The following is a 12,427-nucleotide window of genomic DNA, read 5'->3' on the forward strand; positions in this document are numbered from 1 at the left end:
TACCCCGAACTTAAAGGAATGAAAAAAAACACAGTGTACAATTTATAACTCAGAGTGAGTTTAGAATTCTTCATAAGTAGGTACCTACCTACATAGTGTTCGAGCCATCTAGGGCCAAATTAAAATAGCAGATGGGTAGGATGGGCACAAATTCACAAAAATTATTTGGAGGCCTTACGTATCTTGTAAGGACCTAACCTATCTGCCATTTTAATTTGGCAAGCGATAAACCAAACAGTTTATATGAATAGGTATCATCAGTTCATCAATCTAAGGCGCATCCTTATTTTACAATCCTTGGTTCAGTCGAGACGCCAACCTATAGAAAGACTGCATGAAATGTCATTGTCAGTTCTCAGAACAATCGATTAGACATCATCTCTATTGAGGCCGGGAATTAGCGAATAACTACTGCATTTTTAGAGTTCTGTAGTCAACTACGAACCCTTATAGTATCGCCATGTCCGAATATATCGAGGTATTGTATGAAATGGCAATATCAGCTCTCAAAACAATGCGAAAAATAATGTTATTTTTAATCGAACTCATCGTTTACTTTTTTGACTAAAATTTACAATTCAATAACTATGAGGTCCGCGAAGCCGCGCACGCACGGCCCGGCCGTCCGGTTAGTGCCCAGCCAGCTGCGTTCTGAGATGGGCTATAACCTCGAAAATCGAAGTTCGCAAATTGAGGGCATTTTTCTCTGTCACTCTAATTACGCCTTCATTGGAATAAAAGAGAAAGATCCCCGCAATTTTCGAATTTCGGTTTTCGCGGTAGCCCCTCTGGGCTCCTGCACCTTAGAGCTCATCAACGTGCACTCTAGCGCCACTGCTAAATAATCGTGATTATTTAAATAAGCCGCGCACGCACGGCCCGGCCGTCCGGTTAGTGCCCAGCCAGCTGCGTTCTGAGATGGGCTATAACCTCGAAAATCGAAGTTCGCAAATTGAGGGCATTTTTCTCTGTCACTCTAATTACGCCTTCATTGGAATAAAAGAGAAAGATCCCCGCAATTTTCGAATTTCGGTTTTTGCGGTAGCCCCTCTGGGCTCCTGCACCTTAGAGCCCATCAACGTGCACTCTAGCGCCACTGCTAAATAATCGTGATTATTTAAATATACCTGTCCTTAAGGTATTTAAAAAAGGGGCCGCTACGTACTGCATTTTGTATTTAAGTGCCTTTTGAATACATCAAACTAGTTTTTATGTTGCTGGATTCGTCAATCTGTGCGTCCAAAGTTAAAATGGCGTTTTTTGAGTTCATAAATCGACGAATCCAGTGACATAAAAAGTTATGTATTCAAAAGGTACTTAAATACAAAATACGTAGCGGCCTCCTTTTTTAAAATATTTTTCGTTAAATTTAAATTATCACGATTATTTAGCAGTGGTGCTATTTTGCACGTTGATGGGCTCTTAACCACATCCGCTCAAACACAAATAGTACCGGGTTTTTATTTTTATATATTGTATTAAATTTTTTGAAAAGTGGGCCAAAGCCATATACCTAATAGAAAACACAAGAAAACGGAGAGTTATATATCGAAGGTCAATGAGACCAGGGAGCCCTTAAATATTCATCGCGATGGTCAAAGAGCTTTTTATATTTAAATTAGAAAGAATCTGTGATTTTCCATGTATGTTAGTCTCGGTTCAAATTTTTAACGTAGATGTAGGCTTAGCAAGCACAGAAGTGCCGCCGGGACAGTATCTCGCCTGCAAGATAGACGACCCGTCTTTTTCTTACTGCACCAATTGGAGAAAGATACTACATACTACATCTACGTTGCAAATTTGAACTGAGCCCAAAAAAAAATCTGTTTAATATTCGGTATAGTATTCGTTGCATTACTACTTTTTACCGACCGCCTTAGTTAAATGGTAGACCTATAGCCGCTATTAAGCATTCCTTAGATTTTCTAGTTAAAACTAAACTCTACTAACTACTTATAGGTCATTTTTGACAACTCCAAAAGGTTTTAGTAATAATTAAATACTCTTTGCTTCATAATAAGTGCACTATACTCTTTTGAGAGTGATCCCTAGGTCTACTGTGAAAATAAGGCAATAGTAAAATGTAGTCGAAAGTGTGACAATACATTTTTCACTGTCACTTTCAGGTTCGAAAAACAAGCATCCGAATGACTGCTATCAAAGAGTACCCATTCGACCTGAGCGACCTACAGAATCAAGAGGCTAACCCTCCCCCGCCGGTGTCCGAGCGCCCCAAACAGCAGGCAGCCCCGCTGCCGCTACGGCCGTCTCTCGTGACTAACCCACACACTTCAAATCCGGACAACAAGAGAAAAGTATCAATTATGGCCGACGAAAACAGCAAAGACAGAGAAAATGCACCCTCCGAAAGGTAAATTTTTTATACCTACATACCACGTGTCCCAAAATTCTACGAGAAGCTGGCACCAGAAGATGGACCTGCTCATGACTACTCGAGGAAAAAAAAGAAAATATATATATGTATCTCAATTTATTATGGAATTACAAAAAAAAAGAAAATCGACACCCCTAGTGGTATTTTAACGACCATCGGCGCGATTCGGGAAATGAATTAGAGATGCACAAGACATGAAATAGTAAAGATATGTGACGTTCCACGGCAAAAGCTACTATTGCCCAGGCTGAATAATGGAGCGGCGTTAATAAATAGCGTAAGCGTCAGCCGCCATAAGGTACCTTTTGCGATGGAAAGTCACATATCTTTACTATTTCATATCTAGTGAATATCTAATTCATTTCCCGAATCGCGCCGCATGTCTACAATTTTTCAATTTTTTTTAAGTTTTTTTTCCTCGAGTTGTCATGAACATGTTTATCTTCTGGTGCTAGCTCTTATCGTTGAAATTTGGGAGACGTTGTATAAGTAAAAATAAGTCCGGTTTCCTTCATACCTAAGTTAAGTACGCTTTAGGATTATTGGGAATACTGTTTTTCACAGTCAATACCACGGGTGGATGTGTTTGCCCACTCTAAAACACAAACATGTCTGCGACGAATGAGCCATTGCTGTTTTTAAACAAAATATAATACATAGGTACATATTTTCAAAATCATAACACTTTATCCAGAACCAATGTTGAGGAATTATTTTATTAAACAACGTAAATTACAAGAGCTCCCGTCATTTTTAATAATACATACTTAAAAGCCGTAGCTCTTCGAGCAACAGTGAGAATAACAGCCAATATGCTGTCTGGTGTGTATTTTATAGACACGTGGCCTGAATTATGTAGGTAGATATAATAGATTGATATTGCATATCTTAGGTACTTACACTTAAATAGGTACGCAAAACAGGCCCGGCATCATAATTCCGCCATATTTTCGGTTCCACATACACACACAAAAATGTAATTTAAAAATTCACACATGATTCACATTGCTTTTCTTTCGGTAAATTCATTATTTTTGTATAGTTTAAAACTGGCTCACAATTCTTATAATGTCGGCAGTTTTATAAAATTGTACCACTTCAAGAAATAATAAGACGTAAAAGTTATTATTATTATTTTAGATTTCACGCACAGCGCTTAGGTAGTTATTTCTTTGCAATATTATATTTAAATTTGAAATATTTTATATGTAATTGACATGAATAATCTATATTGACATATTTATGCGTATTGATATCAACCATAAATAAAACCATTATTTATCTATGGTATTGGTAACCGCCTCTTTGGATACCATTCTGTTTCTGTTGCTATATTTCTATCCCTCTTGTTTCTACCAGTGTCTTAAAATATCGTCGGGTGACAAGCAAAAGTCACTAAGTACCACCACAAGTCCATAGCCATGTAGATGTAGATGTAGTGTAGGGACGCCCGGCCGGAAGCAGGCGGGCTGTCGATCGCTTGTCACGTTCATTCAGCCCAATTCCCTAGAGTTGGAGCTGCAGGTTACTGTCCCGGCGGCATTCCACACTATTCTCCTCAAGTCTTCTTGTTTTCCTGCAGAACAGAAGGACATCTTTGAGTTCGACGTCCTTTAGCTCGTTTTCTTTTAGTGTGTCTCTACCGAATGTATTAAATCGCGCTGCCGCGTACATAGGACATTCTGCTAGTAAGTGTAAGCTAGTCTCCTCCTTACCACAATGTGGGCAGGAGGCCATAGCCATAGTGAATCATATTAGTACTAAAGAAAGTCGATTTTAGTTTAATTTTTTTTTGTAATTAGTGACTTTTGCTTGTCACCTGACGATATGTCCTTCCCACTCCCATTTTAGCTTTTTACCGTTAGGTAATGATTTAACTTTGGTTTTTTTTAGGGATGTACCGACTAGTCGCCGACTAGTCGGGAAAGCCGACTATCCGGCCACATTTGTAGTCGGCGATTAGTCGGCGACTAGTCGGCAAAAATGGCCGATTAGTCGGCACTTTATTAGTTACAGAAAAACAGAAAAAAAAGAAATCAACAGTCAATATTTACCACATGTTTTATGTATATTTTACTAAAATACCTATTCAGGCTGTAAACGAAAACTTTTGTGCATAAATAATTGACCGTTTGATCGTTATTTTTTATTTTTTTTTTATTTATTTCAAAACAAGTTAAACAGCATAACAGTAAAAAATACCAAAGCACTGCTAACTTAAAGATTAAAGAAGAAGAATACAATATGTATACAATTCATCACAAGTTACAAAAACATAAATTAACACATTTTAAACAGTAGAAGGACGTGCATCCATCTTCTCACAGAACCTCAAACATTCAACACGCACAACCACCAGTCTGCTTGCAAACAAATCACACTGAGAGGCCGATGCGAGGAGCGCATTCAAAAGGAGCAAAGAACGAACCAGAGGGGAGTTCCTACGTGATACAGTTCGGGAAGCCGGGACTGCCAGGAGACAACGGTCACGAGGTCTGAACTCGATTCTGGTCCGTGAAGGAACGTACAGACGTACCAGCTGCCCCACCAGCTCAATACAGTCCGACAGTTTCACTTATCGTATGTTGGTGGGCTGGTTTTTTCCTCTACAGGTCGTTCTCAACTGATTCTCGTGTAATTTCATGGGCAAGTTCGATAGTAAAATAATTTTATTATTATCCAGTTTTTGTTTTTTTTTTAATGTTGGAGCCATTAAAATGTTATTGCAAAATTTAGAGACTTAGACAGGGCACGTTGCTCGTAAAAACGCTGACCATCAGGGGATACCTGGCGACTACGTACGGGAAATATAGCCTTGGAAATACTCCTACAAGCTGTCCTGACGGTCTGCTCAGGTTCGCAAAATAAAAGAAAGACAGAAATTTAACGAGGATTCTTGTGATAGGTCTTTGAACCTGTAGAGAACTCCTTTTAGTCAAGCTAATATGATGAATGGCGCAATCAAAGAAGCAAAACTATTGTTTTTCACCAGAACTTATACGAAACTAATGATCTGGCCGACTAGCCGACTAGTCGGCCGACTAATCGGCCTTTCGAGCGCCGATTAGTCGGCTAGTCGGCTAGTCGGCCAAATCAATAGTCGGTACATCACTAGTTTTTTTCTTTGATTTTAAATGAACATCACTTTCGCTTTCCTTTGGATAAATAAGATGGATTTTTTCATTTCGTGTTGACATACATTTTCGGGATAGTTGCAAAAATTTTTGATCGTTATATCCAACTATTATTTTTGTCTGAAAGTTTACTTTTGTCTGAATTGCTTTCATCAAAACTACAGGCGTTTGCTTATTACTGCGCGTACGGTATGTTCGTGGACTATTCGTGTCATCCACAATGACGCGCGGATTTGTCAAATCTAACGTCTTTGTGAATGACACGAACTATATCGATGTGAAACCTCTGAAAAAAAAAGTTAGTATGGCGAGTTTTAGATTGTTTCAGCCAGTAGACATTCTTAAACTAACAATAGCTAAATCGGTATTTTCTATCAAGCAAACCTTGTCAGTAGCAAAAGGCGCGAAATTTTAAATGTTCTATGAGACGCTATCCCTTCTCGCCTACAATTTTCAAATTTGCCACCTTTTTCTACTGACAAGATCTGCTTGACCAAGTATAGGTACGTATGGCCGTATGTTATTCTCCGTAAATATCATAAAAATGGTTGGAGCCTTTATCGACCCCTGGCTTATAATAAATAAGATAATTATGTACAGTCGAAGTCAAATACAATTATGTTTACATTTTTCGCCTTATAACAAAGGAGTAACGTGCAAAAGTGTAAACATATCTTTTCACCACATCAACTGGTAAAGGTTTCTTGATTGTTTAAAAACCGATAGCAAAGTTGCATTTATTTCACATGTGAGGCAAAGTAATTAAATGGAAATTTTGAGTTGTTTTCTTATATTTACTGGTTGAATTGACTTTTAAATAATGATATTCAATGGTAAATATTTAATAACATTCATTTGGATTTGATTTGTTTTTTTTGTTTGATATCTAATATTAATAATCTAATGTTAATATTTTCTTCGGTTTGGTGTGGTGAAACATTTTGTGTTTCACTTGGGGGCAAATTTTGTTTACCTAACCCTCGTGCTTTGAAACCCCTGCAAAGCTCAAGATTCCATTTAAAGAATTTGTAATTTTCATTATATTGTATTACCCTATTACTCATACTTTATACGAAACCAGGGGTGCGAAACTCCTGACTTCGGCCAATCTCGGCTTCGCTGGGCTCAGCATTGCTCCGAGCAATTATTAGGGTTGACACAACTTAATGTCCGTTTGCGTGCACGACCACAGATAAGATAACGGCTTGCATTTGACAACCCTAAACAGCTGAATGGGATAGTGCCATATATTAGAAAGGGACAGCATGATTCGACCCTGAACCGCTGTCAAAGTTCGGTTGTGTATGAAGTTTCCTCTCTTTACGGTAGTACTATTACTTATTTAGTGACAAAGTGTGGTATTTTTTACTATTGTACAAATTACTTAAATAGAAAATTGACGAAATGTGTATGGATCACTTTTAAAGAATTTACCTACTACTGACAATTTATTAGTTTATTTATTACATTTCAAAGCTTCACATTAACATTGATCATAGTTTTATAGAGAATAGCAACCAAGAACTTCACTAATATTAGATCATTTTGGTACCTATATCTAGATTCTAGGTAAAGTCTCGCAGGAGGCGTAAGGATACGTTCTAGTCCACCGATGTCTTAATAAGACAAATACGCAACCCAGTGCCATCTTTATAATATTTAGCGTAGGTACCTTTCACTAGCAACCTAGCAAGTCGTACACAACAGTGAATTAGTCATCCGTCTCTTGCACACATCACGTGACTGCCTTGGGTAACCTAAGTACCTACCACTTATATTAGACCTCTCCCAATAGTAAATAACCTTTATTAAACTAAATTCTATGCCTAGAATCGAGGGTCTAATGATCTGGGCGTGCTATTTGTATCAAACATAAGAAAAGACTGTGCCGTTCACATAAGGTTTATCTCTAAGTAATTTAATTTAGTCACATGATAGTGACACGTGTTTATATTTATTTATAAATACGGACACTTAATTATGTAGTAAGGTTACTACAATGACTCATTGATTGTTCAGAGAGTAAATGATTTTGTTTATTGTAGCATGATCACATTACAACATTACACGTCACGATTATTTTGAAGGAGATTCTTCTGTAAAAATCCATAGTGACAAAAGCATTTATTTTCGTATTATTTCCTTAACGTTCAAAATATTGAAAATGTTATAGATGCCTGCATGGTTTAAACGCCTACTTTCCATGCCGCGAGCCATTCATTGCTTTACCCGTGTTTATCCAATGAAAATATGGATGGTAGTAAATTTGCAGGCGCATAACAATATTAAAGACACGAATTTTGGTATACACTGAGACTCATTAGTAGTAAGGACTGTTCATTTTATTAAGCGGACACACAAAAAAGTATAAATTACATTTTTCTAATTCTGGAATCGCTTTATTTAGATAAATATAATAAAAACGGAAACCAACGCAAAACATTTTAATGTAAATATAGTATAATATAATAACATCGGTAAGATTTTCGTACTTTTACACGGTTGCGCCGTTCAAGTGCCTGCACATAAATTTTTGACACTTTTTGACAAGTTGTAAACAACATTCGTTTGAATTCTTTCAATGTTTTAGCTTCTCATCTACCCTTTTTTAAGTGCATCTTCACATTGGTCTAGTGCCACTCGATGGAGTGGAGCTCCGGGCAATTAGATGAGTTGACTTGTTTTTGAACGAAATCAATGTTTTTCAAATTCAGTAGCTTTACTTTCTGACCAGCATAGTGGGCACTTGCCAAATCAGGCCGAAATGAAGAGGTGACATTATGCGTCTGATAGACGGAAAGTACTCGTTATTAGATGCATTATTTTCTGTAAATGTCGCAACCAAAGTTCATGTCGCAAAATAGAACAAACTTTTTAAGGCCACAGGAACCAATTGCCTGCCAGACAAGGACTTTCTTCATGAATTGGTCAATTTTGATGTTACTCTCCTCGTCGAATATATGATCTTCTACAACGGCATGGTAGCATCAGGGCCATTGGTAACGTACTACAGCAACATTTTACGCATTTTCCGTTGTCCATTAAAATGCTACGAAATTTATCTTAATGTAAAATGTAGTACAGTTTGACGCTTCTTTTTTTCGATTGCTTTCGCTGCTCTGTAATTCTTTTGTCCATTTTTTTCTTTCTATGGGTCCATTTATTGTACATACTTCTTATATTTTAATCTGTGCCTACTCTAACGCCTGCTGTCTTAGGAATTTCGCGAACCGATAAGTAATTTATTGATTTTAACAGCCGCATGACAATACTTTTGTTTCTGGATTGGCCGGGCCGCTTCTGTGCCGGGATTTTGTAAAATCTTCAAGCATATGATGCCCTTCAAATGTTTTAATAATTTTATTCACGTTTAACTTGGAAAATTTGTACATATTTACGATTTTTCGCAGTGAATACTAGCCTGTGCATCCTTATTGCAGAACTAACTTGCTATGTTCCAAATTTGTTCGGTCCTTCGGGAAAAATATTTGACTATTATGGGAACAAATATGTAGCAATTGATAAATAAGGGATTGTTAATTATATTGTTATGAGCTGTACGTCAATTGATTTTAAATTCGCCGATTAAAAGAGGTGTAAGAGTGTCCGCTTAGTAAACTGAACAGTCCTTAGTAGTAGTAGTAAACACTTTATTGCACAAAACAAGTACATAACACAGAGAGAATACAGTAAATGTGTACAAAGGCGAACTTATCCCGTTAAGGGATCTCTTCCAGCTACCCTTATTACCTTATTAGTCACATCGCCATCAAACATCCAATACATATGTACTTGCTTTTTTCTTATATACAGAATATTCATTTATTTCTTACTTCTTGCGGGGTAGGCTTTTTGTCCATAGAACTCGATATCCATGCTTAGCTATTAAAATATAATTTAAGGACCACATTCGACAGATCTCCAAAAAAATATAACCCAAATTAACTTGGGGTTGCCCAACGAGTATGATTTTATGCCCCGACAATGCAAATTAATATTTTTTTCTCCAATATGCTCGGAAATGTTCACCTTACTGTAGCAAAAATAGTACGGGAAGTTCTTCGTTAATGTCAAACTCTAACTAAAAAACATCAAACTATCGCTGTCCTGTTCTAGCGGACGGGAAGTAAAAAAACACTACAGTAATAACTTATTACTGTAGTGTTTTTTACTTTTTAATAATAAAAAACGCAAACAGCCAATTATTATTGCCGCGAGCCGCTTCTACACGACCCGATCAGCTATCATTTCACGTGTATGATCGTGCGAATACTGCTTAATAAAATCAAAGATAATAATCTTTATATTTTTTTTTAATCTCATCCGTGTTCATAAAGCTTACATAGTTTGTCAAAGGACTTTCTCAGTTCAAACATAGACAAAGAGAATCATACTATCTTTGTCTTACACTAGTACTAGCACCCAAAAGAAAAGGATGGGTGTAGTTTTCCTGGTTCTTACTGACTGAAAAGTTGGTTTGACAAACTATATTGCGCAATTATATTGAATGAACGAATATTGAATGGTACTGAATGGCAGAATAAGTTTGTGCCTTTAACTTTTAAAAATTAATTAAAGAGGGAACTTGTTTTTGACATTTTGGATGTGAAGGTTTGATTTGAGTGATGCTTGATGCTTAAATAATAATTATTTTAGCTTATTTCCTCGCATGTTTGGAGAAAAGCACTATATATGCCTCGGCAGGAATAGCAATTCGTGGATTCGTCTTCTTTGTCGGACTCCGCTTCGCGTCGTCCGACAAAATCGAAACTCATCCACGAATTGCCCTTTCCCGGCCTCTGCAATAATGTACTATTTAAGGTTCGCATTTCACGACTTAAATAAATTGGTAAACTAACTCGGCAGTAATTGAGGCATTATGAGTTTCAACAAAGCACTAATAGACGAACAACGTTATGACACAACCCCAAAATGTATTTAAGTACATTTACGATGACCCATACGAAATCGCCTTTTCATACAAATGTAGCTCTCATTTTGCTCTCCGGATATTAACATTTATTGAAAATATCTTGACACCATTTTTGGTAAATATATCAACCACAGCTATGCCCCGACGTTTGATTTTTTTTCGACATTTTAATTATTAAAAGAGAAACGCATTTAAATTTTATGATATCTGTTTATTGCTCCTAATTTTTACAAGAATTAAAAGCCATTGAAAAAAGTCAAACTTAGAGGTACAGCTATGATTAATGTACCTACTTACATGAAATTATGTAAAAATGTTTTCCACAATGCCATTATCCAGAGAGGAAAATGGGGTCTATTTAATATTTTCATTCATATTTTTGTAAGGAGAATCGGCCGTCCCCTTTCCTCGCATCATCTATTTATATCTGGTTTCGTAGGTAAGTACTAACTTCACATACATGATCTTGTTCTAAATATATTCCCATCACGAGCGAGCGGCAGAGTAGTGTAATTGAGCTCACCGGTAACCAGTGAAACTGAAAGTATATATCACGTACTAAGCTGTGGATCTCGCGGTCATAATTACACTGGTTTTTACCGAGGTAAATGTATTAGTATGATTGAGCACTCGGATTCTGCATTTATCATGACCAGTTTTTTGTGTATCAGAGTCACATGATTTCAAGCGTGATAATTGTCAAGTGAATATTCGTACAAAGCAAAATTCGAATAACAAAAAAAAACTCCACACGCTCTATTCAGACTATTTCGTCACGGACACTTTAGTTATTTCGTCATGGAGACAATTGATTTATTACTAATATCGGTATTCAAGCATTATTACACTTATATGTATTTGTTTAACGTATGTAATAAATATATTACTAGACTTATTGGAGGTATATTCTAATTTTAAAAATATGATATTGGTTTGATAAGACTGGGATTCTCACTCGAACTCATACAATGATAGCGAAAAAATATCATATGTTTAAAATTGAATTATGTGTCCATGATATGTTAACCACTTGGTAGAATATCGTTCAGTATTGTTTTGCATGCATTCGGCAAATGTATGGAGGTATTAGGTATTCAATCAATCAATCTTTGGGTATTATGGCTCCATCGATATTGTCGATGATTCCGCCAACGTCAAGGTATTAGGTATTCATTTTTAGCACTAAGCAGAACCGTCTGGTAAAAAATATACATACCTATAGTTCGTTTTCTTTTAGCATTAGAAAGAACTTGAAAGAAGGTAAGCTATCTTGACATGTCTTTTAATTGAAAAACGCTTTAAAAAATCAGTAACTATTACTTATGAAAGCAGAAGAGTTATAAATGATGGTATTAGATTCATAATTGTTACATATTTGCCGTAACTTATTTTTAAAATGTATTTTTCAATTAAAAGACACATCAAGATTGTTTACATTATTTCTAATGCTAAAAAAACGAACTATAATTTTAAATTTAATCTAGGCCCGAACATAATTTTTCTTATGTTCGTCCGACATTTTTTAAGCAATGTTCTATTTTATTTTGCGTTCCAACTGTACCCTTTCTCAAAACACCAATTGATTTAACTCCAACTAGGTTCGTAGTTATCTATCCTATTTGGGTTCGTAGTTAGTTGACTATACACGGTGTAACATGAGGAAACCGAATAATTTTAACCACGCATTTCTGAGGTCAAAAGAAGTAAAAAATGTAATATGAGTTTAGGTCAATTTCGCCAAAAAAAAATATTTTTTGTTTCGTTTTTTTCAATTTTTTGAATGTATTTGTACATAAATAATAAATGTTATTGGTAAACTTGTCACTTAAAATTGATTTTTAAATTTTTTTTTCGTAGAACCTACTTTTTGCAAAGTGTTACTTGTCACTTTTTGACATCTATCAATAAGGATATTTAGACTACGTCCCTTAAGCAGCAACATCACCATCAAAAATGCCTTTTACA

General features: G+C 36.1%; 1 protein-coding gene across 2 annotated transcripts in view; it reads left to right on the forward strand.

Annotated features, from left to right (window-relative positions):
• LOC134663695 (sodium/hydrogen exchanger 9B2-like) overlaps positions 1-12,427 on the forward strand; it is a 55,888-nt gene that overhangs the window by 25,164 nt on the left and 18,297 nt on the right. For both annotated transcript variants that reach the window (XM_063520144.1, XM_063520145.1), the window contains exon 2: positions 2,127-2,371. In XM_063520144.1, coding sequence (XP_063376214.1) covers positions 2,127-2,371 — 245 coding nt within the window. The remainder of the gene's footprint in view (positions 1-2,126; positions 2,372-12,427) is intronic.

The sequence above is a fragment of the Cydia fagiglandana genome, chromosome 4 (assembly GCF_963556715.1).
Source record: "Cydia fagiglandana chromosome 4, ilCydFagi1.1, whole genome shotgun sequence".
Classification (NCBI taxonomy): domain Eukaryota; kingdom Metazoa; phylum Arthropoda; class Insecta; order Lepidoptera; family Tortricidae; genus Cydia; species Cydia fagiglandana.